General features: G+C 39.6%; 1 protein-coding gene across 3 annotated transcripts in view; it reads right to left on the bottom strand.

Moving 5' to 3' along the window:
• ankrd12 (ankyrin repeat domain 12) overlaps positions 1-27150 on the bottom strand; it is a 32440-nt gene that overhangs the window by 2054 nt on the left and 3236 nt on the right. For 2 of the 3 annotated variants that reach the window (XM_079451856.1, XM_079451857.1), the window contains 8 exons: positions 9379-9492; positions 8597-8747; positions 6793-6939; positions 6315-6518; positions 5759-5901; positions 5150-5297; positions 392-4833; positions 192-290 (listed from right to left, as the gene is read on the bottom strand). In XM_079451856.1, the coding sequence (XP_079307982.1) occupies positions 192-290; positions 392-4833; positions 5150-5297; positions 5759-5901; positions 6315-6518; positions 6793-6939; positions 8597-8747; positions 9379-9438 (5394 nt within the window). In that variant the 5' untranslated portion in view covers positions 9439-9492. Of the gene's footprint in view, positions 1-191; positions 291-391; positions 4834-5149; positions 5298-5758; positions 5902-6314; positions 6519-6792; positions 6940-7449; positions 7522-8596; positions 8748-9378; positions 9493-27150 lie in introns of all 3 variants that reach the window. The other variant, XM_079451855.1, reaches the window with a different exon arrangement.

Raw genomic sequence — 27150 nt, 5'->3', positions numbered from 1 at the left:
CGCCACCGTTTGAATACTGTTAGTTAATGTTTTCTTGTACAGCTGCTTTGTAACAATGAAAATTGTAAAAAGCGCTATATAAATAAAGCTGACTTGACTTGACTAGTACAATGCAATGTGAGTCGCTTTGGATAAAAGCGTCTGCCAAATGCATAAATGTAAATGTCTTTCAAAAACAGTATTCATTTTACCCTCTCGATGCTGTGCTGTAGTCTCAGCTTCATTCGCATCACCTCTTGTTGTTTGAACATCTCCTTCAGTGGTTCTGGTAGTGAAGGTGGTGGCGTTATCTACAAAAGCAACAATAAACACAAAAGTGCGACTTTAGATTCTTAGATAAGAGTGAATAAATTATGTAAGAATTTTTCATTTATGATGACAATTATCTTGCCGTTGGAATGCAGAGCTTGCTGAGTGGGTTTCCGTCCAGCAGGTAAGATCCGTTGAACGTCACATACTCGTCATAGTACTGTGGAGCTTGAGGGATGACACTACAGAGTACTTTCCTCTTCTCCTCGATTTTCTTACGAATGTGCAGGTACTCGTAATATGGGTTGGCTCGCTCCGTCTGGTAAGGCTGAATCTCCTCGAGTTTCAGTGCGTCTACAATTGCAGCCAAGGACTGTTGAGTCTTCTCCCTGACCTGCTGAGTGGTGAGGTTCGATTGTGCTGCAGTAGGAACCCTTGACATCTTTCGCTTCCTCGGATGGGTCACCTGCATATCGGCATCTTCATCCAGGCCTAGGACTTTGGCCCTGGCACCAGTGTCAGAATCTCTCTCCGTGACAGAAAACGGAGAGGAGCTACCTGAGGTTCCTTCGCTGGACGGCTCTGCCTGAGCATCGTGCTGGACGTCGGTACTGTTATCGCTCTGTTCTCCACTTGGTGGGATGTCAGATTGGGTAGGATTCTCTTCAACAGCAAGCTGGTCCGATCTTTCAGTAAGAGCTTGGGTTGTTTCACCTTCTGAGGACGACACCTTGGCGCCATTTGTCTCTGGGATTCGGTTCTTGTCTGAAGCCTCTTCTGACGATTCCATGGGCTCCACAGGAAGCCTCTCCTGATTAGTGCAGTTGGTCACTGAAGCTGCATCTTGTTTGTGGATTTCTGGTAGAGAGTCAACCGGGATCAATGGCTCGGTGGACAACCTGGATGTAGCTTCTTCTTGCTCACTTGTGTCCTTCTTCAGATCTTCTTGGAACAGTGGTTTAGCAGTTTCCTCAGATCTACATGAACCAACAGATGGACTTGGAATGCTTGTCCAATCTGCTGGGGAGAAGCTTTCTGTTTTGTTTTCAGCAACAACATTTTGTTCTTGCTTCAAAGAAGAGTCTTCCCTCAAAGTCTGCTCACTACTTGAATTGAGGACGGTTTCCATCTGCTGGCTTCCTGAATGCACATGTGCATTGTTGTCAGATGAACTTTGTGTCTGAGAAGGTTGAAACGATGCAGGTGTTGAAACAACATCTAACAGAGGTTCCTTGTTGGAGCCCTCTGGAATTGTGATACTGGGGACATCAAGTTGATCTACGTGAGTACCAGACCATTTCTGCTCTGTATGGGTCTGAACCACATTGTTAGCCTGCGTAAGGTTAGCCAGTTCACTGCCGAGGTCTTTAGTACTAGACTCATGCAAGCAGGATGAAGGTTGAGCTTGACAAGCAGGGGTAACGTCTTCACCCTCATTGCTTTCACCATTAGGAAGAGTACTGTGAGCCTCTTGGACCGGGGCTACGCTAATATCTGCCGAATGAACGGCAGTTTGCTCATTGCTTGGTTGTGACACAACACCAATTCTTTGGGACTCTTCATTCGGTCTCGTTTCAGCTGATGGAGCCTTGGCTTCTTCATCTAGAATAGCCCTTAAGCATGGCGACGCGTGCCTGCTCAATAACGGTGTACGATTGCAAGAAGCTGTATCGCTTGTATCCTTATCATGAGCCGTAGGTGACCTGGAGGTCTGCAAGATGAGGGAAGGCTGGAGGCAAGGTGGCTGGGAGTCTGAAGCTTCCGTGTTAAGATCCGACTCTTCTTCAGTCGGTCTAGGTGTTAGCAAAGTGGTTTGACAAGAATCCTCTGAACTTGCTACAGAGATCATGGATACGGATCTTGACATAAGGCCGGACCTTTCACTCTCTGGTCTCGGAGATCGACTGTTTTCAATCACTGGACCATTCTTGCCAAGAGTCGAGAGATTTTTTGTATCCAGCGAGAGCGTTCTTCCACCGGTGGCATCTTTTAGGATCTTCTCACGGTGGGCATCAGGGGCATCCGAGCTCTTGGAGCGTGTTATTTCCTTGTTCAAACAGGGATCGCTGGACGAAGATGATGTTTTTGTATTCGGTTTTTCCTTGCTTTTCTGTTTTCCCAGGTCGACTACTGGACGCTGCTTCAGGCGTTCTCTTTCCTTCTGTTTGATTTTCTCTAAGTGCTTCTTGTGCCACTGTTCAATTTCTTGATCTTTGAGACTGAGCATGCGTTCAAAGCTGGTCTTCATGAGGTCATCATTTACCAACCTTTTCTCTTTGCGGTGTGTGTCCTTCAAAGTGGGTGCACCTTTAGATTTGAATTCCGCTTCATTCGGTTTGGTCTTGCTAAGTTTGCCATCTTTGTTCTGCTGTGACCGGTCTTTATCTTTGTCCTTTTCCTTGTGTCGATCTCGCTCGCGGTCTCTGTGTCTTTCAGACTCCCTATCCCTCTCTCTTCTCTCCTTGTCTTTCTCTGAAGACTTTGTAACCTCTTCTTTTGATTTAGACGAGACGACTTTATTGTTTTCACAAATGTAGCCTTTCTTTTCTTCCAGTAACAACTTGAGATTGGAGTAGGATGAGGAAGAGGGGTTGGTCTCTTTCGATTTCTCTTTCTTCCTCTTATCAGAATCTTTTTCTCGTTCTTTATCTTTAGTGCGGTCAGATTTGCCATGATCAGTGATTTTCTCTGGGGCTTTCACTTTTTTTTCCGAACTGGTTTTATCTTTGTCTCTGTGGTCACTAGAAGAATGCTCTTTCTCAGATCGTTTGTCCTTGTTCTTCTTGTTTTCTTCGTGCTTTTTCATCGCAGTCACAGCTTTAAGCTTTTCACTCTCTTTATGGCTCTTGTCATTGGGTGAATGTGTACTGCTTGTTAATTTCTCCTTCTCTTTCCATCGATCTGTGGAGTTGTGCGGCTCAGGTTTCTCAGTCAAGTGCTCAGATTTGACTTTCTTATCTTTATCTGCAAGCTTTTTATCAGACTTCTCAGCCTCACGATCTTTTGTTGATGGTCGCTTGTCATTTTTTTCTCGGTTGTTCTTCTCTGCAGACCCCGGAGGATCTTGATCGGATGTATTCCCAGTGATTGGTTTATCATCTGTTTCTTCTTTCACACCTGAACTGTGCTGTGAACCCTCATGCATCCGTCCAGAACCAAGACCTTCAGTTCGGTCATCAAGTTCATCGCCTTTTGCGTCTCTTCCTCGCTCATCTTTAAGTGGCATCTCTTTTTTATCTTTTTTAATACCCTTGTCCTTTTCTCTCTCCTCTTTCAGCCTCCTGTCCTTGCTGCTGCTACTGCTAGAATGTTTATCTTTCGACGTCCCTCTTTCTTCTTTAGCGGGTGATGATTCTAAGGATTTCAGAGGAGATCCGCCTCCAAGCATCTCACTTTTACCACCAAGCTCCTCGTTCTCATCGCTCTTGAAGAAGTTCTCCTTCCAAAACTCCCGATCGAACTCTGTGTTCCTGTGTCCGTCTTTGCGTGGGTCTTTCTGCCGATGGTGATTTCTCTCTCCCTCATAGTCCTTTCTGTACTTTTCTTTCTCCTTGTGTTTTAGCTTGTGCTTCTTAACCACTTTACCATCTTTGTCAGTCTTCCTGAAGGCACCCTCAGAGCTGTCCATGCTGTTGCTTAGACTGCTGTCTTTGAATGGACTTGAGCTGCCGTCATCCGCATCCAAGCCAAGGTCTTTGTGGTGATGCTTGCTTTTTTCCTTGTGTTTGCAGCTTTTACTGCTAGAGCCTTCCGTGCAGAAGTCCGAATCGGTGTAGTGGTTGTATTTGACGCTGTCTGCCGGGCACGATCCGTCTCCGATAGAAACACAGGTCTTAGTGTTTTCCTGTTTCAGTGGGGTTGTCTGCTTGTCAGTTTGGCTATTGTTCAATTTTGGGGACTTGACTACAGATAGATGAAAGAGGTGGACTGAAGTGTCATCTTTTGCACTGAAAGACATTTTGAAGGAGTCCTCTTCCCTGACGCCCTTGTCGGAGTTGTCGGACACGGCTGCTGTGGTAAACAGGAGGGACTTACTGTTCTCTTTTCCTTCCTCTCGCACTTCCTGGTTCTCTTTGTTTTTGCTTTGGCTCTTGTTCTTTTTCTTCTGCTTGCATTTTTCTTTCTGCTCTACTGGCGTGAGATTCAGACTTTCCTTCTTTGATCTACCGTCTGTTTTTTGACCGTCCACGCTGATCGACCTTGTCGGGGAGCTCCGTCTGTCTGGAGGCACCTCGGCTTCATCACTGGAACTGTCTGAACTGCAGTACACACGGGACGCTTTAGTTTTTTTGGATTTGGACGCCAACTGCTCGCTTTTGCTGCCCTGTTTGGAAGTGTAGTGATTCCTTTCTTTCTCTTCTTTCTCCTTTTGCCGTAGCTCTCGTCTTAAGATGTGCCTGTCATTGAGGGCCTTACTTAGGTCCTCCTCCTCTTCCTCATCCTTGAATTCGTATTCGTCCAGCCCAGACAAGGACGACGATGCTTTCACTGTGGTGGATTTACTGTCAGAGTCCTTCTCAGCGTCAGAGTACTCCATGTTTTCATCAACACTGGATGGATCAACAGAAGGTGGGTCCTCTGATTCTGTGAAAACAAAATATTACAAAGGGTAAATTGAATCGCTGTATTAAATTAGTTTAGTATTAAACATGTAGTAATGAAGTAGACTACAGTATTTGCAACAATATATCCAATTACTATAGTTAATACTACATTTTATTGTTACTACATACTACATCTACTATTGAAGTGAACAGTATAATACTGTCAATTTGTAGATTTTAATTATAAACATGCAACAGCATTTTGATACTACTTTGTACCATGATACTTAAGCTGGTCTAGTATCGTAAAATATGTTTATGGTACCGTGACAATCCTACTGAAAAATACTCAGTACCTGAAGAGCTCTCCTCTGGGTCTGACAGCGGGACCTCTCCCTTTAGTAACTGCTCAAGTTCCTGCGAATCAGCCACATCAACAGGTCTCTCTCCTCTCTTGTTGGCCTGGAAGGCATTGCCTCCATGTCGCAAAAGCAGCTTCACAATCTGTGAACGTTTGGAAAATTGTATAATGCTTTTATTACTTCTTGGATTATTACAGTTAAGAAGAGCTAACACGCCTTCGCTTTTGAATTTAACCTTGAGGGCCTTGGTTAAAAACGTTATCCATAACATATCTGAAAACTTCCAAAAAACCTTGAAGGTTCCCGTCATTCTACACTATTCAGAAAGTACAGCAAAGCAGGTGACAATGTGAGTCGCATCACAATTACTAAAAAAAACGGTGCTTTATTGATCATTTTTATTTTGATCGATAATTTTCACAATACATTACTGTTTAGCCATGTAATACAGTTTATTAGCTCAACTGTAAGTTATTTACACTCCACGTTGTTAACCATATAACCTTAAGCACCAATAACTTAAGTCTTTTTCAATTAAATATTACAGATTTGAAGAGATGCCTCATTTTTTTCGACCATTTCTGGTGTTAGCATGAAACTCACATCTTTGTGTCCGCTGCTGGAGGCGTCATGAAGCGGCGTGTCATCGTCCAATCCCTGCGTGTTCACTTCCGCTCCCGCACCAATCAGAACCTTGGCTACATCATAGTAACCGAGGTTGCACGCTTCATGGAGAGGCGTCCAACCTGGAGGACAAAAAGAATTCAGGATGAGTTTATGAGACTCTACAACTGGAAAATATGAAATATGTTAAATAAACATCAATCAGTAAAGCACTGCATGGGTTTGATTTACATATTGACAAAATGTCTATCTTGAATTCAGTTTGGACTAAAGAGCATGCAAAAATGCATAAATAAATAAAAACCACTTATTCAGAGGTTAATAATGGTGACATCACAAACATCTAAGCTGATAGAAACTGTTACTAAGTTTAAGTCATTTTAAAAATTAAAAATAAAATAACAAAAATAATAAAGGAAATAAAAGATTACAAAATAGGAATCTGTGATGCATCAGATCTAAGATCTGTGATGCTTTTGTTCAGAAATCTTATAAGACGATCTTCTAAATGTTGCTCGAGCACACACAGTCTTACCTGCGAAATCTTTGACATTAACATCCGCGCCGAGGCCGATAAGCTCCTTCACCTGTTTGACGTCGCCCCTAATGGCGGCCATATGCAGGGGCGTCTCGCCTCTCTCGTTGCGTTTGTTGACTTTGTCCTTCTGTCGGGTGGCCGAGCTGCTAGGGATCTTTTTCTGTACCGCTGGAGATTGAGAGGGATGGCTCGGTGTGGTATCTGAGATCAGATTAACAAGAACGCCAAGGTCATTCGATTTATCTGAAGAGTCTGTGTGATTTGACTAGACTACAGAGGAGGGGAGTTCTCGGAATAAACCCCAAGATTACATAAAAAAACTAGACAAGACAGTCAGATGTTATCGTGATATTAATATTAAGGGTGACGAAATCTCTACAAATCTTGAGGTCTATCCCCGAGTTGCTTTTAACCGTATTTGTTTTGTAAAGAAGAAAGTTAACACTCACAAACGCTGGCACAATATTTTCTTTACCTGGACTGTTGTCTCTCGCTGTCATCTGCATGAGTAGAGCCATTTGCTTGCGCTCAGATAAAGGGTAGCCGAACAGAATGTTGACAGGTGTGGACTTCTTACTGCACGACTCCTTCTTAACCTTCTTCTTATCTGGACCATCTTTGTCTGCAGCAAACAAGACGAACGAGCTCATGAGCTTCATTTATATTCACAATTCTTTAAAGAAATAGCAAAAGGTGAAAATCGGAGAGGGAACAACTGCCAGCCTCACAGAGACATGCATTATTCATCTTAACCCGTTACCCGTGAGTTTTGCGAAAAACATGCGATTAAAAAGAACGCAGAAGATAAGTGTTCGTATATCTTGCGACAAATAGTACAAAAACATTGAGTATTGAATAAGATTCATGAAGTGCATTTGAACAAATCCCTGCTCTTGTAACAAAACATGATGCAACGGCCGTCGACTGTCTCTTAGCATGATGCAAACAGACGAGGTGAAGTGACAGCAGTTAGTATTCGCTTCGGTAAACAAACTTCATTTCAGCCAGTCTTTCAGATAAAGAAAGATATGGAAATGAATCCAGTGGCCATGCGGGCGGTGACAGGTCTGGGTCGGTTTCGGTGTGACACAGCAAGGGTTTGCTGCGGGCCGGATTTAGCGGAGGCAGTTACCTGCGTATATCCTGCAGGGAGGAAGTAATCTTTCTCCCCACGCATCGCTCGACTGCCCCGGGTCAGAGTCATCTACAGTGCAAAAGCAGGGAGGGGTGGGAGTCAGGGTTCGAGAAGGGGGGAGAGCAGAGCACTGATTATACCCACAGGCTCCGCCCCTTAAATCACAACACAGCTTTCAAAGGCTTCGGCATACAGGTGACATCACACAGACCATTCCCCCCGTTTGAGGACAGACCCTGCCCACCAATCCCACAATACATTGGGTCAAAATAGTGTGTTTCCCCCTTTCTGACATGTTACTAGATTCAGGATATAATGGGATCACACAGATAATATTATTTGACATTCTGATCCGTTCTTATAATTCATTTTATAAGTCTCATATTTGAGTACTTGCGGGTTAAATATGCACGGCTCAAAAAAAAAAACATTACTTAAAGTCGGGTAATCTGCAGGTTGACTAAAAAGACTACACTTGTATAAACACAAAGTGTGAACATTTACTGCAACACACAAATGTCATTTAATATAGACAAACTTATTAAGTCACAGTGAGTTCAATAAAACATTCGTTTTTGGCTGTGCTATTGAGACTCAAACTATTCTTTAAACTTGCAGTTTCTTCTGCAGAACACAAAATAAGATATTTAAGTGTATGAACAGAAAACCACATTTCTCAAAATATCTTCTTTTGCGTTTCAAAGTTACGAACAACAATTCAATTCAATTCAATTCAATTCAATTTTATTTATATAGCGCTTTTCACAATTTGCATTGTTCCAAAGCAGCTATACATATCAACAAAAATACATTTCAAAATATTTTTATTGTGAACTAGCACTTGAAGCTTTAATATGTTTTTCCTCGAATGAAGATGACACGAACTTCTAAGACTATCCTATGTCTATTTAAAAACGCATGCATAAATGTACTAAAATATATTCACCATCATTGCCTACGCACTTCAATGAGACCCAAATTCTGAGAATGTTTTTTGATTTTGAGGCTAGCTTAACTGTTACATAACTTGCTTAAAATAGCTCGCTGGTACAGCCAGTCTAACAAAAACACGTGGAGCAAAAGGACCAAAAGGGGGAGACAATGAGGCACGGGAAAGATCTCGAAGACTAAATCTAAAACTGACCGGTGTCAGAGTCTCGCTCCTCGTTCCTCTGCGGGCTGACGCTGAAGGACAGCTTCCGTTTCATGGAAGACTTTGACTTCCCGTCTTTCCCCAGGATTTCACTTCGATCCAGCTTTGGAGTTTTGGTGAACGGAGAGATTTTCTCTTTACTCTGGGAAAATAAAATAAATTATGTTATTATTATTACTTTTATTACATTATCGTTACTACTACTGATCGTTGTAGATTTCACGTACGCGTATTATAAACAGCTTAAGTAACAATGCAATCCCTTAAAAATAACTCAATAGAATAAACATGTGGAAAAATTCAACATCGTTTTGTATATTATACTTATTTTGGCTCTTAAGACAAAATGTTCCTTCCTTTGTAAGTTGCTTTGTATGAAAGCATCTGATAGATGAAATATAATACGCATAACTAAACTGCATTCGTTAAAGGTCATTTTAAGTGTTTTGATACTGGGAAAAATATTATACAACTTAATTTTTACAGGAAAGACAAAATCTTTGAATAAGTGTTGCAGGGGAGATTTTTGCATTATTTCACCATGCAAATGCTTTATTTTCAACTTAAATACAAAAACCGTTATTAAAAGAAATATTGCACACATTAAACTACACTATTAAATTAAACTATTAATATGTTAAATAGTTCTCCTGTGTCTTCATCATCCCCATCCTGTCCGTTTTTGTAACAATTGTACAATTTTGACAGTTTTCCTAATTCCCATTCAATGCTTATTCATCTTTAACAGTCACAGAGTTCAAAAGCCACGTCACCTTCTTCCCGGCAGTCTTCTCCACCATGGCTCCATCGCGGTCTGATCCCGGTTTGGCCATGGTGCATCTTCTGACTAGCTGTAGCAGCTACGGCTCACGGCTTTCATCATGTGACTGAAACAAGAACATACAACTGAGTGTGAAAAACTGCTGTCCAAACACCACTTCTTTAATATTAGAAATGTAAAAGAGTCCAATTTGTCTGATTTTACTACTATTGTTTTCTAATATGCGTCGAAGGAAAGATATACACTGTTGGAAAACATTAAAAGGTTAACTTGTATTTAGCAAAATAATAATGATGCTAAATTATAAAGCGCTTCTCGAGCACGTTATAATATCCACTGCAGAAGATAAGATACAATCCCCCGAGACACGAAACCAGAAAAATTTCAAGAAAAACCCAAAGCTTGACAGCATTGTCGAGAACACCTCATGCGGGCCACCAGAGATCCTTCAACTCAAAGGTTTAATACACGCTCAGGTCCAAAAATACATTAAAGTCAATCTGTCAAAGCTGAACTCTCGGTGAAGAGGTGAAACATCTGTGAGCCAGAAACAATCCATCACCACAAAAACTTGATCTCAGAAACCGTATTTCAACGCTTTTCTGGCCCTGTGTGACATGTCGGTTGAAACACATTGAAAGTGTTTAGAAAGTCAAAAACATTCGCAAGAAACTCATTCTATCAGGTAAATATTTAGATTTTTGTAATGGTACACTTGGTTTGTGTTACATTACTATCACAATATTTCGAACAAAATGGATCTAAAATTTACGTCGTGCAGAATTGACACCATTCAAGGTTAAACTGAACCTTCTCTAAGTAAATACAAAATAAAATGTGTAAATAGAAAAATAAAACCATGAATAATAATACAAAATGTAATCAATTAAGAGAGAAATTAAGAAAGTTTAAGGCGGATCACATGATGTCAGCTCAACCAATAGAATTAAACAGATGTCATATATCATGAAATTATCGTCATAGTTCCATAGTGGTTGTATTGTGACGCGTTTCATTACAATATACTGTTACACACCCCATTTAGGGTATCATTCGACGTTGCAAAACAAATGTAAAGTCACCAGTCGAAGACAATCTGACGCCGGCGTCCGGGAAAAACAAATCAACAGAGACCCACAGAACTCAACAATACCAACATCACGCCCGCTCCCCTGATGCAAGCAGATGACACAGAGCAGAGGCTCATGGGAAATAACATTTCCACGACACCTGACACCCAGTGGAACGGACCAAAACTAGCTGAGTCACTCGCTCTGAGAAAGAGGAGACAGTGATGAGAAACAAGTCTGCATCATCAGTATCATCCGTGTGGGAAAAGTGTGTAACAACTACACCACAAGACGCCCTGTGAAAAACTGCACAACACAACAAGGCGTGAACTACACTAAAGCCAAAGCCATTCAGAAATGTCTGTGTTTTGAAGGCTAAGAAAATCAATGTCAGATTGTGATTAATCATCGCATTTAAATATAACGCCAATATTTTTAATGATTTCAAACTAAATGTCATAGTTTCCTGTTTCCTTCTCCACTGTTTCACCAGAGCACAGCCATTTAAAGGGACAGCTCACTCACAAATGAACATCCTCTCATCATTTAATTCCCTCGCATGTCATTCCAAACCTGAATGACCTTTTTTCTTCTGCAGAACGCAAAGGAAGAAATTATGAAGAGTGTTGAAAACCAAACAACACTGAACCCCATTGACTTCCATTGTATTAACGCAAAACCACTTAGACATTTCTCAAAATATCTTCTTTTGTGTTATATACAGGTTTTGAACCACATCAGGATGAATAAATGATGACTTCAATTACATTTTGCTTAACTGCACTGGAAGAAACCCCAAAACCACTCAACATCAGGAAACAATGTTTACAGTTAAGGGTGCATTAGTGCTCAACATTAATCTTTCATTGGTTTACTGCATCTGAACTTATTTGTTATCCTTCAAACAAAAGAATATTAAAGCGTACTTGAAGAGACGCCGCGGTCACGGTTATAATAACCGTTGTCATAAAATAACAGTCAAGCAGATGGAGTAAAATTAAACGAACTGTCCGGTGAGGTAAATGACCGGCGCTATTCCTGCCTGTGAGACAGAGGCGACGGCTCCTCAGAAAAACAGCGAGTGGAAACACACACAGTGTGCTGTAAACCCTACAACGTGACCACGGACTGCGGTGGAACTACTGACGCCTCGGATTTATTCTCCCATCAGCGGGACCAACAGACAGCCTTGTGTGCCACCACCATGTCCACAACTGCACAGAGTTCCAGACTACGACCCAGTGTGAACTCTCGACCCCGGAAAAACAACAGCGATGGAGGAAAAAAAACATTTACATTCACGCATTCGACAGACGCATTCATCCAGAGTCACTACCTTAAACATAAAGAAGAAATACTAAATTAAATCATATGAATGTGTGAGTATGATATGAAGTCACATTTAAATCACTTGTACAATCGGTGACCATATGATCACGCATCATTCTATTAATTCTATATAGAATTATATATTCTATATTAAAGCAAAAAGGTTGTAGATGTGCAACATTGTGAATGTTCTGTAGTCATGGCAACAGCCGGTATTCGATATGTGCAGAGTAGTATTTTCGCAATATAGCAAGGCCTTGACCGTCTTATAGGTTTAATAAAACATTTACTTTTTGATGAACATTTTCAACTAAATAAAAAACAATTCATATATTAATTAATTTACTAATTGGCAGAAAATGTTACATTCGTTTTTTTTATTAATACCTGTAATTGTTGATTAAACACTGATGTAGGTGTAACGTCATTGCCATCATTGTATGTGACTAACATCGCTGTGATGACTTACACAAAGCCCCTCGTGGTTTATGGTTCATTTCACCACAAACCAATTCGCTATCTTGATTGTTTACTTAAAATCTCTCTTTAGAAGAGAAAACTGTATGATGTTCAGGTCTTGTATTGACGCAGGGGACTACACCTTAAGAAAATGACCACGGGTTTAGTAAAAGTGCAACTATGTTATTGACAGACTGATTACCATTTGCATAGTTTAATCAAATTTCCTCTAGTAAGACCAGAGTAAATGTGTATTTACTGTGGCTTTACTACAAATACCATAGCTAAACTACAGTTACTACAGTAAAACCGTAGTAAGTAACTGGTTTCATGAGGGACAACTAACACAAAGTTTCTTCATTGCTTTCAGATGTAAATAACATACAGCTAGCGCTGCACGATTTATCCTTCCCAGATTTAACTTGTGTTTAATTTAACATTAATAAATGTTATGATAATAATGTTATAAAAGCAAGCAGAAAACTCCCGATAAGGTCATCGCAAAGCTTTTATCTTCTGAACTGCCACTTTACATGGAATAAAAAACTGCATTTGTACTATTTCAATACTTTTTTGGCAAAACCCACAGACAAACATTAAGGGTGACCAATATTAATGATTTATAAAAAACATGAAATAAAAAATGCAATAGCAAGGTTTCATTCCGAAGGTCACAAAATGTAAATTTTTGTGGTGAAGTGTTTAGATTATTATTAAAATACTGTGTGAAAGAAGTTTAATGGCAGCAGATTATACATATTCATTGGCTGTTAATTATAGGAGTTCCGAACTGACAAAATAATCGTGTTTATTAATCGTGATTATAATTATCAATGCATCATACCTAAGAATGATAAATAAAACTAACCTCACTATTCTTAGCTTTGTATACTGTGCTAGGCTTTAATGGACTAGTTTTGATGCACTTATGTATTTTGTTGCTTATGTTGTTATAATTGCTTCCAATGTTTCCTCATCTGTAAGTCGCTTTGGATAAAAGCATCTGCCAAATGACTAAATGTAAATGTAAAATAATAAAACTGAAAATATAGGCTGATATACCACTGAGTGGTATAAATGGTATTGCAAAATCCATCCTTAAATAAAGGTGGTAAAGATGGATGAAATGAAGGAAATGTCAAGCACTATGCAAAATGACTGAAATCAATGAAGGCTGTTTAACTGCCGAAGAAAAATAGTATGGTCACGTGTCCAGCACATTTAATCGAAGCTAAATATCAAAGGTTGGACTGTTTGTATTTTAAGATCGACAAAAAAACTAAACTTCAATACAATGTGTAGAGATGAATAGTTTATTAATGGTCAAATTTTCAAACATAAAACCAGCCAGCAGTGAAGACAAAAAATATTCACAGACCGTGTGAAAGTGTGCGGCCTTTATACTTAAGAATGTAACGATTTACTCAGCTCACGACGCGATTCACGATGCTGACCTCACGATACGATTCAGTCACGCTTTGTTTCCACAACAATTTTAGAAATGAACAACTTCCCTTATTATTTCTCAAATGCTGCACATATCTTCTTAAAATGAAAATATATTTGATTTGTCAAATAACAAAACTACACTGCAATTTAAAAACAAATTCCAAATCAAATAAAAACGAATAATACAAAAGTCTCTTCATAATAAACAAACTAAGACTCTGTCTGTACTTTTCTTGGATTTCTTGGAAGCATGCATATCCACGTTTTCCAAGTATGATGTAAACACAGCAGCCCCTGCTTTTCAAAACATGCATTGCGATTAAAATGACATCTCAACCGTCGAGAATCGTCACATATGATAATCGATTTTCAACCGGCTCACGGTGAAGCGTTACATCCCTGTTCATAATGAACACGAATCAGCAGGAAAACTATAGACAGCTCAGTGGTAAGAGCACGGTGCTAACAACGCCAAGGTCGTGGGTTGGATCCCAGGGGATTCCACATACTTAGAAACAAATGTATAGGATAATGCAAAGTAAGTCGCTTTGGATAAAAGCATCTGCCAAATGCATAAACGTAACATGAAATGGAAAATTCAAATCTTCTCGCAGATGAGACGAGAGGGTGTGACCACAGTCACTAAAGAGTCTGAGAAACAGAAAGTGTGAAATATTTTCTATACAAATCTCATTCCCCTAAACGCATTCACACAATCGGTTAGCTCAAAATGAAGGAAGAGGGATAAAAATGTGTATCCCTGCATCATTTAAGAAACACCTGTACGTCGATACGCTAATAAACTTCAACAAGGTAAGATAACAACGATTAACACGGCAGGAGATTTTCAATAATGTCATAATATCCTTTTATAAACTGCTTCAGTTTATCATTTCCCACGTGTAACGTGAAAACAACATCATTAAATCCACATTTCATTAAGAGACTGTGCTGTTTTGTGTATATACTCACGGCATTTTAGAAAATGTGGCATGGTTGTGTATACCAACAACTCAATAAAAATATGAACGCCACACATTTCACACGTTTGTCTTCCACAAGAAAGTTTGGTTTCTGACATGCGAGGTTGATAACGACGGGCAGCAGAATTGTGCAATGTGCAAAAATATCATTGAAATTTCATGTATGACCAAAATGTTTAGTACACAAGCAGCACACATACTGAAAAAGAAATACTATGTCCCATAATGCAGTGCACTACACTTGACTTTCCATTGCCAGACTGATTATCTCAAAGGCATTTTTACACAAAACATGACTAAACTGTTGGACAACAGTAGTTTTGTGCGGCAGATGACAGACAACCTGACTATACTCACTGTATAGAAAGTTTTTTAGCCCGCCCACATGATCCAGAGCCAATCAGGACATTCTAACAGGCTTTATTAATGGCACCTGTGCACACAGTTTCTTCTTATACCTCTTTGTACGGTGGACTGTGGATTTTCTTTGTGTGTGCGTGAATGATAATGTAAGTTTATATTGCGTTTGAACTGAGATTATTTGTTCAGTCTGCATGGGCTATTCATTTAGTCAAGTTTGTTTTGTACATTTCATATTTTGGACATCTATTTTGCCTGCGAGTTATTTGTATTTGTTTAACATTATTTTTGTGGTGTTGTATTAGAACGTACGTTTGTTCGGGTTTCTAAAGAAAAACGGAGGAACAAATACAAAAATACTTTTGCTGGGAGATGTAATAAAATCTATAACTTCATCTGACTAGACTGGATTTGTTCTCATCGACAAGCCCATTGGTTTTCGAGCCAGCTACCTATGCACTGCTGAAATCTTTTTGTAACGCGGTCCTTCGAGCTGCGATCATGTCATCCGCTGAATAAATACATAATGCTATCAGATCAATAATTCATATGTATTTTCACTTTTTTTGGTCAATGAATCGCTCAAAATAGATAACAATAGCTAAAACCGTGTCTGTCTTATGTTTATCAGTGATGAGTAAACTCATGGTCAATTGATATTTTTTTCAAATATTGCCAAATTGAAATGAAATCAATCTTTCAAAGGCATTTGGGTTACTTTTACCGTCCTCGTTCCGTCGAGTGACTGGAAAAACCAAAATGCTGCCGGACCTCGGACTTGATGATAATCTATTTCAGTTTTCTGAACCCGTTTTTCCGTAACGTTTGGTTTGAGCTGATGCAGGTGACTTCGGTGAAAGCACACGTGTAGCGTCTTGACCACTCAACAAATAGAATTAAAAGAACATCATATCGCAATATATCCCCATCTCCGTACGATTGCCATCATAAACTATTTTGCAACGCATAATATCTATATATGTCTATACTTACACTGCAGATTTCGTGCCCTCTGTTGATGTTATTGAGATGACGACACTTTGCCACAACACCCAAATGAAGACAGCCAGAAAGCCATATTACAGAAAGAAAAAAACACGAAATAAAACACATTTCATCATTTATTTATTCTCATGTCAAACCAGTATGACTTCTTTCTTTTGCGGAACACACATGAAGTTGGAAACCAAAAATTGACTCTCTTTCAACTTCCACTGTATTAACAAGATTAATTTCTTCTTATTTACACATGAATATTTTTGTATTTATAGATACAAAATGAATATGCACAGTACACAGACGTTTATTATGTAAAAACCAAAACTGTGTGTGCGTCCGTCCAAAACTATACTTTATAGGTATGTGTTTAGGTAAAGAAATAATTCTGCGACTGTATATATATTTATACACATACACATCCTTGTGTCTGTAAATGGCTACGTCCATACTACTTTCTGCCAACACACAATCACACGCGTGTACAAACAGGCAGATTCACTTCATCTACAAATATAAATACATAAATCAAACAAAACAACACTACAAATCAGGGCTGTACATTGTGACACATGTCGCACATGCAACCGAAACAATTGGCCTGTGCGAAGAATACATTTCCCAGTGTCGCACGCATGCGATTAAGTTTTGGACGTGCATTAGACGGAGCCGCTTGTAATGTGAAGTGTGTTTGTCATTCTTTTTGTTGGTATGTGAGGTTAACTGATGGCGCACCGCCATTCATTTGTTTTCTAGCTGAATCCATTTATTTAGAGCCTTGTGATTTGTATGATGTGGGGAATTGCGAAATGCAATCCTCCAATTTAAATGTCATCTGCCTGTTCTGCGCTTGTATGAGTCAATGAGTTGTGTGAACTTCGCTCAGCAAAAGGGTAGTGTTTTCCTTTAAATACAGGGCTAGTATTTGGGATGTGACATCATGGCGAAAGCGGATCAGGAAGTGTCGGTGAGATAAGTCACGTCGGCGGCGTTGCAAGTTTGTTTTTTCCCACTGAAGTTTATTATTAGTGTTCTCCTCTCTCATGGAAACTAGTGCTGAGCGGTATGACGATAAATTAATATAACAGGATTTACACCGGTTTCCGGTACATGACCGTATTTTTTAACAACATTTTCTACTGATTGAGAGAGGAAATACAGTTGATTGACTTAAAATGGCCTTCATAATGTCATGGTGAGTGAATATTATAGAAAAATTCCACACTAGTATTATATAGGTTTGTAAGTCCCACAAAATGATGCTGTTTACAAAGACGTGGCACTCATGATGAAGTGAAGCAATTACGATGCATGACAGTTGCAGTCAAAATACTTCCTCTACTGACCCTTATTTCTCAAAGCATTAAGTTAAAACTAGAAACACATCATATTAGATGCTTATATTAAGCAGGTATGAGCGAAACACGCACGCTTTTTGAAGATGTTTACTCCTGGGTGTATTTAATATAACGTAATGCGATCTTCCTATTGCTACACATGTGCGTCGCAAACGGAATATGTAACGTTACCTATATGTAACGCACACCAACATCGAAACGCCTCGGTTTAGCTTTCCTGTAGCTCAGTTGTAAGAGTTTGGAGAAAAATGTACATACTTAATCTGATTTAAAACTGAGATGGATGATAATCCAGACATTTTAGGGAGAGTGTAAATGCATTATAAAATGAATCCCGATAAAGGATAACAAAATATGAATTGATTTTTATTTGTTTGTGTTCAGGGGTGGGTTTTTTGTTTTGGTATTTCAGTCCGAATTGTGAGTCCTACCCCAGCTAACAGACTTTTGTAAATGTGCTTGGTGATTCACAACATATGTCAATTCAGCCGACATTTCTTTAAAAAAACAATTGAACATCAAAAACACAAACATTTGTGTGGATATTATACCAGACCGGCTCCCCTTTTTACTTTTCCCACAAAACCGTCACAACAGTATTACATACAACACGCGTGACCCTTGTGGATTTGTCTGCCACGCTACCCCCTCGCAGCCTTTCATAAAAACAATAGGCAGCTCTTGTCTTCGACCTAACCGCTATAAGAACACTGTAAAGGTCCTGCTTTCATTGGCTTTGCTTTAACTCAAACCCACGAGTGGTAAATCTGCTCCCACCCCCCAACCTTCTGCTCATATCGTACAACAGTAACAACAATAAACGCACAACAGCAACACCATGAGTTCAGTAATCCCAGATCAACCCTCTGACAACCTCAAAATGACGCAACACAACAGTGAGTCACAGACAACATTAGGAATATCGCAGTCAAAATATTTTCTGAGCAATACATTTTTTTTCTTTTCTCTCTGTGTTTTTCTGTAACACTTGAAAGCGAATACCACAAGTTATAGTATATAACGAACAGCATGCACACGCAAATGGAACACATGCACTACCATGAATAAAATTCAATATAAAAGAAAGCAGGTCTGTTTATAAATATATTATAAAATAGAACAGCATTAGTCCAGTTCAATCGACAAGTTAATAGAGAAAGAAGAGACCGCTGAACTTCCCGATGGGAGATCATCAGGGCGTCTTTAAGAACCCCGCGGCCTGCTGCTCTGTATGTAGGTTAATGACCACAGATACCCACGCAGCACAGAACAATGTACCACTTCACTACAGATTACACACCCAAAGGGGGCTCGACAGGCCGAGAGGGGCGTGGAACTGGAATGAAAGGGGCGTGGCGAGCAAAAGATTGTGTTTGTGTTGCTACATTAATATAAAGTAGACGGTTTCAGACGCACACGACCTTGCCCTAAGTTAACTTCCAGTCTGTGTTTGGCTATAATAATAATAGCCAAAGGTGGTTAACAACCCCAGGTGGTTAACAAGGGTACTGCGCTAAGTGATCCAGAGAGATGTGATCATGCGCTGGTTCACAGCCAGACATCGCGCACATATGCGCCAGGTTTCGGTACCCAACCTTTAAAATGTCCCGTTTCTTTACATCATAAATAATATTTTTAGCAGAGCAGTGCGTGCCCGTCTGCCAAGCAACTGCCCATATAACCAAAATGGCATGATCCCAATTGCATAACACCTCTGCGAAGATTCTACTGTGAGATTGGTAGTCGAATCAGGCTCCTCCTATTGAAGTATCGAATCTTCGACTATACCGGCTGCTCAAATGATAAATATTTGTGAATCATAGTATAGGAGACAACATACTCAATAACTGATTTATGTTATTTGCTAAATCCACTTCAAGAGACACCAGAGAGTTCCAAGCTAAAAACAAGGCTGGATATTCCCTGCTTCCAATACTGTATCATCCTCATCAGGCAGCTAAAATCAGATGCTAATACAATATGAGAATATAATACACAACCTTAGCACAAGAAAACTGTTTTGTGAGAGCTGAAATTCTCCATATGGCTTGAAGCTAAATTCAAAGCAACCACTGAGATCAGACGAGACATTTAATTACAAATCGGAAATACGGACAGACAGCGTAACTAAACTATAACACATCGGAAATACAAACAGGCCGAAATGCAATCTCGCACAGGCTTAAAACCGTCCGTATCCGACCCAATGACTCAGTGTATTGATGCACCAGTGTGACTCACCCACGTTGAACCCATCAGTCGGCCTGAGATGATTTTTGCATTAACCGGCCTTAAGGGAAGAACCCCGGTTCCCGCAAGGGCTCAGATCAGTGAGAATACATCAACATGAACATGCATTTCAGAATTTTAATTGCTATATTTAGCACAAATGGGAAGATGAATTCAGAAACGGCTTTTAATGCAGGAAACAGGAATATGAAGACACAAAGATCACACAGCAAATACATTAACGGAGGGCTTAAAAACCCGACAAGGGCTGACAATGTCTAGACGGGGTCAAAAAGGGTCAAATCCGAGGAGGAATAACCAAGCTATTGATGGGCTAAGACCAATCGGCCTCATTTCCTCTGCTTGAAGCAAAAAAATGTCAAATATATTTTTTGCCAACACGAATCTAGTAACAAATTGTAAATATTGGTACAGCCAGACAACAGCACAACTGTGAATAAGTAAATGTATACGAAACGTGTATTTTGTTGTGGCGATGTGAAAATGCAAACTTTACTGCTGCAAAACGCCGGTGCAAAAGAAGAAAGGAAAGTTTTATGTGAGAAATATGGACACAGCTTAATTTCTTTAACCAATTCAAAAAAAGAGCCACATTAAACAAAGACAGACCATCAAGAAAAAACATTTACATATTATTTGATACGAGAAAAACAGACAGCATTCCTGACTGCGCAGGCCAATGGGATGAAGCTAGTAATGTCTTTTCCGCTCGACTCTTCCTTCAAAGTCCCTTCACCATCACTGATATGTGACTTAAATATGTCAGTCAAAAGCCACCAGTGTTTCTCCTACCATTACCCTAGGGGGGTGCCCTGCCCCTCCAACATCACCCCCCGCCCTCCTTAAAGGTCAAGTTCATTTTATTTTCTATATAGTGCCAGTTCGCAAGAGAAGTCATTTGAGGTTACAATTACATTTATTCATTTGGCAGACGCTTTTATCCAAAACGACTTGCAAGTAGTTTTTTGTTACAGTGGCACATTACTGCAGAGCAATCAGGGGTAAGGGGTCTTGCTCAAGGGCACTTCAGTCATGACCTGCTGGCGCTGAGATTCGAACCGGCAACCTTCTGATCACAAGCCCAACTCTCTAACCACCAGGTCACATTCTTTGTTACAACTTTAAACTAGTAAACAATTCTCTAACCTTCAAAGTTTCTGGCATATTTGCTATTTAATTACAAATTATAGATGTTCTTCCAGAGCAACCAGAAATGTTTTCTTAATAGCCAAACTAATGTTTATGAAAATTGCACCCAGGTTACGGTATGGTGTTGACTAAACCTCGACTATCAGCTCTCATTGTTACAGCAACGGCGAAAACAAGAACGTCTCAACTTCTCCAGACAATGCTGTGATGAGAACGAGGCTCCCGACCGTCTCAAGTGTCGGACACTTGACATTGTGAGATGGCCTGATCATTGTTTGGAGGTAGACAAGCTACTTTACAAATGTTTCGGAAACGCAACATAAACACAAGAGTCAGCGATCGAGTTCTACAACCAAGTTCTCAGGTATGTGAACTTATAACTGAATAATGAATAATCAGTGTCCTGACATGGCTGACTGCTTGCTTCACTTTGATTTCTACAGCGCTACAACAAATTAGGGATGCTCCGATCCACCTTTTTTGCTTCCGATACCGATTCCGATACCTGAGATTCAGTATTGGCCGATACCGAGTACCGATCCGATACTAAGGTAAAAAATGTAAAGTGCACAATTACTTAATAAACTATGTGCATTGCAGTACAAGACATCAGGCTCGACTTAACATAAATTTCCTGACCCCGTAAAACAAAATAACAAACTAATGATTAAAAAATTTAGTAAATAGTTTATTAAACCAGCACCGGTGCAAAACAAATGAAAAATAAAACAAAACTTTTCACTATCTTTGGACAAAAGACATTCAAAATTAAAGAGCAAATTAAGCAGCTGAATATAACAACAGCTTCACTAGCTTGATAAACGGGTATAAATAAATGGAAACAAAATCTCTTAATAATTTTTAAGAAAGTGCAAAAATAATTTAAAAATCAATTCGCAATAAAGCAGCTGAAATTGAGCAAAAAAAGTAATAGCTTTACTGCTTTAGATATATTTAAAATAACATGAATCAGATCTTTTTAATGCTTTAGTCACTAAAGCAAAGTCCACTTAACTAAACTAAAGTTTAGAGAAAATACAATTTAACATCCAACACAGAAACAGATGAATAAAACGCTAGCTTCCCTAGCTTAGTAAAACTGCACATGTTTGTTGCATTTAACGTGGCATTTTGTGGCACAAAATTCTCATCCAACCAGTGTGTGGTTAAACTTAAAAGCGACACGTCGCAGCTCCAGATATCTGTTGTAAAACTCACCGCATTGACATCTTTAATTTTTTCGGATATGTGTTTGCAGACTTTTCGGTACAGTTCAAGGTAGAGATAAATATTTACGCTTCGGCGTGTCGTACTGCGGCTCCAGGTGGTTTATAAGGAGTCTGAAGCCATTAATCGCAACGACGGACAGCGGTTGCAAATCCATAACAATGAAAGCGGTGGAACTTATTGGCGTAGCTGTTGCAAAATAACTCCAAATGACAGATATTTTGGCTCGCTCCATGCTGTTCGCTGCTATATGTTCACGTGCACTACGTACAGAGCACGTTGCTAGCGTATGATGTCGCACGTTGCTAGCGTATGATGTCGCACTTTGCTAGCGTATGCTGGCACGTTGCTAGCGTATGATGTCACACGTTGCTAGCGTATGATGTCGCACGTTGCGCTATGCACAGCCGCCCACGAGAGAGTTTAAGCGCCGGTGTCTCCTCGAACTTTTACATCGTCTAGCACAAATTTTATGTCAGATCGGGTATCGGTGACAAATTGCACCGATACCCGATCTAGAATTTTATTACGTATCGACGCCGATACCCGATACGAATATCGGATCGGAGCATCCCTACAACAAATTAGGCAAAAGCAAGAAATGCAATTGCAGCGTTTGGTGAGTGATCATTTGATTATTGCATTCAAACTGTCGACATTATATTTTTCCTAATTTCAACTTGAAACGGGAAATCCAATAAATAAATAAACCAAATGAAATAACGACCCTAATTATCCAAATTTGGGGTTTATTTCGGCACATTCTTTTGTGCGCGCACGCTTTGCGCATGTGCAATGTACAGCCGCTTACCGCGACCAAGTGCATGCAAACTCGCAAAGCCTAAAGCTCTAAATGGATGCATTTGGATATGCTTAGTTTGTACTTTTCACTCCCACTAAAAGAGTCACACTGCGAGAGGAGGACATGACGGTGGAAAATATTTCACAATACTTTTCAGAGCTTACAGTTGACGTTTGTTAGCATTATTGTATTTAATATGTGACATTGAAGTGAACAGTTAAGTAGCCACAGCTCGTTGTCAGCGGCAAAGATAAATCCATAAATTACGGTTGAAATTTAGAAGTTATGGGATGCAAACATCCCCTCCCCCCGTAACCTCACTCCACCGAGTTTATTAGGTTCCCCCAGCTAAAACGACAGTATGAATTCGGCTAAAAGATGCCGAAAATGAACCGCTCACGGTAAGTGAAACAGAGTCATATGTCTGCATTTTGTTGGCAAACGTCGCATTCGTGCATTATGTAAACAACACAAATACAGGGATAATGCGATGATATAGTGTGCTCGTGCTTTAGCTCCGCCCACTGCGCACCTCCAGAAGGTTGACTGTTTTCAGAAATAACCGTACTGCTGTATCTGTTTTTTATAAATGTGATCAAACTAAATACTCTTTGAAGATATGAAGTATGCAATACTATTCTATAGGTACTCAAGATGACTATGAGATTGGCAGAAACTGAGTTTGTTACATCAGCTTTAAAAGGGCATTCTGTATGAGTGCTTGTCACTTCCTAGTGTGTACACTTGCTCTAGTGTAGACTAGTTTGATAGTGTGTACACTTGCTTAACAGCATTTCTGAGTGCATGCAAATCAAACCTGACTGGGTTTTGTCAACTGGCACAAATCCCACTTCCACCGACCCCAGAGTATCTTTACTGTGGAGTCAACACACAAATATAACAGTGGACTTCAGGAAAATGTAGTTATGGTTTCACATCCAGACAGGAAGTAGAGCTACTTTCTCCTTACGCCCAAGACACAGACCTCACGCAACATTGTTTATTTTTTAAACCAGTTACACATGAAAAAATATTAGCGTGCGTGTAGTCTGCTTCTGAGTGTAAGGAGAAAGTAACTTTACTTCCTGTCGGCATGTGTGTAGCGACCATAAACACAAAATCTGTTGACTGAGGGGTTTCTAGAAATCGATCGTCCTACAATCTAAAAGCACGCAGCAGCCCATTGAGGCTTTTAAAACAGACCAACAGTCAAAGAACTAAGCCTGTACAGTTAAATATAAAAATACTAAATAAAAGGTCCAACTCTCCAAATGTTATAGAACGAGATTTCTGAGAGCGGCTCAATTTTCTGTATAAATGAAACCGTTAATATTATTTTTATATTGGCTAAACTTTATTTAATCATTGTGACTTGTAAATTACACTATAGTGTGTTTAAACAGCAGCAAACACTTATTTAATAGTGACCAAAACTGGAAATATCCGTATATAAAAAAACATTGATAATATTTCTACAACATACTATGGGACTGTAAATACTCTCCTGAAACCAATACAGGGATCAAACCTACGGTGAAACATCAACAACCTTTATAGTCTTCAGAGAACAGCTAAAAATGGCTCTTGATAGGTAGAAAGAGTTCTTAGTTAAAGCTTAGGTGATGCACAGAACCACAGAAGAAACTTTATTTGTAAGTGTGTCTATTTATTTACATGTTTCCATTGTAGTGGAAACATCAGCGGTGGAAGACTCCAGTTAGCACATCAGCTGGGTGTCATACAACACATGATACACTCTCGTCCCACTAACTTTTCAAACCTGACATTCGAAGGGCTGAAGGATGAAACATGACGTATTTTCAATGGGTTTTCCCCACACATGATCTGTTTCTATAAGGGACTCGGAAAAAAGGACATTCAGATTATACGTGCATGCTGTTCAAGAGCAACACGAGCGATGGAACAGCTTTGATATTTATGAGATGCACATTTGACGACTTCTCTACATACACAAAAAGCATTGTGCTCGATATAAGTACACACATTTCGTTGCAACTACTTTGTCAACACATTGGAAGCGCACGGCCCTATTGTGCACTTTTAAAATAATAAATTGGCCTAGTAGTTCAATATAAGGTCAAATCTTTTCACAATGCGCATTATTCCAAAGCAGCTTTACAGGAGAAAATTTTTAAACGCAAAAAAGGTAAAACACAGTACAGTACATGGTGTTTATAGAACAAGCTTGATTATTCTAGTAAATAATATCTAGTGTCAGCAGTCTCCCGGTGGTTTATTTAGCATATTATGCATTAAGTGAACGCTTGGCTGAAAAGATGTGTCTTTAATCTAGATTTAAATTGGGCGAGTGTGTCTGACCCTCGAATAGTATCGGGAAGGCTGTTCCAGAGTTTAGGTGCTACGTATGAGAAAGCTTCATCATGAGTGCCAGGTCTTTATAAACAGCATAATTACGTGGGACTTACAAAGCTATTTAACACTAGTGTGGAATTTTTCTCCAGTATTCACTCACCATGACATTATAAAAGGGCATTTTAAGTCTATCAACCGCAGTATTTTTAAAAAACCAACACCCGTCAAACATCATCATTATAAATATACTTCATAGAAACACCTGAGGAGGCTTGAAAAAAAGTGATAGAAAGATGCCAAATAGGAAGACTGCATTCCCGTTTTATACGTGTTGCTCTTCTTCCTTTAAGCATTAGAGTCTGCGCGAGAGCGCCCTCTGGCTTTCTGAAGCAGCTGCATGCGCATTTAACCATACTTCACTGACAAATAAAAATCGCAGCCAACCGCCAAATCGCTGTTTCTATTCGATTAATCGTGCAGCCCTACCGCCCAGCACTACTGTCTATATCAGAAACAAATTGGCTATTGTCAATAAGGGGATATCGTGACACCCATAACTATGACAAAATAAAAATGGCCTTAGAATATACCAACTATTCTTTGTGAATAACCAAGTACCGGTCATGCTAGTGTCGGTAATGTCAACTAGTTAATTTGTTCAACCATGGTAACCATGGTTTGTTCAACCATGGTATTAAATGGGGCTAACTTACTTTCTAATTATTAGCTGTAAACATTGTGAAATAATGCACAATTTGTAACGCTCAAACTTCTATGAATGTGTAGAATCGAGTTTCAGCAGAATCCTGTAGAGTTTCAAGGCTTGTAGGATTATATTTGTGCTAAGGGAAATTCGAAAACGTGTTTATTTTACGAAATGGATCCAGAGGTCAGTGAAGAGGTGAGCTCCTCAAACACGTGGGAAAAAAACGGCGTCTGTAAAGAAATATCTTAAACATGGACCTCTTTCAAATCCTGCAGCTTTATACTGTAGCTGCCGTCCTTAAGCAAAACGAGACCATATACAAAAACGATCAAAGCGAAAACAACATTATAGTATAAAATCAGCAAAATTCTTTCAACATCAAGACGAGACACAAATCAAATTTTCGTCAGATAAATCCTCACGCCTCATAGACCCGCCGCGTCTGTGCGGGGAATAAAGAGGCTTGGCAAAATAAAAATGGCATCCAGTTTGAACGTGAAGCGGGGAGAGAGAACTCTCTCGGGAGAGCTTCAGAGCACAAAGGCCAATGTCTAATGGGTAGGAGAGTGAGTCAGGCTGCTCTAACGCATGTCTGTTTCTGTCTCTCTCTCTCGTGCTATTTCCTTTCTCTCCTCCCTCTCACATAAACATCTCCTGCTCGTGCTTTGCTGAAATATGTCTCCTGGAAGCATCCAGCATGCAGTGAGTGAACACGACAGAAACGCCGTGGCGTACCCGTGTCATCGGTGTCAATGAAAGCAAAACTGGGACGTGACTAAACACAGCGGGTGCAGTCTCATAGCAGCCTGATTTCATGCAGACGCCGCCTCGGTTAATGGGTAATTGACGCATATTATGTACATCAATGAATTTACATTTAATCGTTTTAACAAGTTCTAATGATATATAATGCTACGGCGTGAGAAATTATTTTACAAGTACAATTATTCCACATTTGTCTCAGCTAAAACAATAACATGGGGATAAAATAATACAACTAAATAGCAAATACCATAAACTACAACACCTAATACATTTATCCAACAAAAAAAGCATTTTGCATGTCTGTGTTGTTTTCAAATAAGTTTTAATCAACGTTAAATAACCCTAAAATATATAACAAATAATAATGCAATGAATAGTTCACCCAAAATGTTTAATTCTTTCATCATTTTTTTTTAACCCTCATGTCATTCAAAACCCGTATGAGTTTCTTTTCCCCCAGAAAACCGAAGAAGATATTTTAAAGAACACTGAAAAACAAAACACTGAAGCCCAGTATGAACACAAAA

The sequence above is a fragment of the Barbatula barbatula genome (genome assembly GCF_947034865.1).
Source record: "Barbatula barbatula genome assembly, chromosome: 3".
Taxonomy (NCBI): Eukaryota; Metazoa; Chordata; class Actinopteri; order Cypriniformes; family Nemacheilidae; genus Barbatula; species Barbatula barbatula.
The sequence above is the reverse complement of the archived record's forward strand: the minus strand, read 5'-3'. Positions and strand labels throughout refer to the sequence as shown.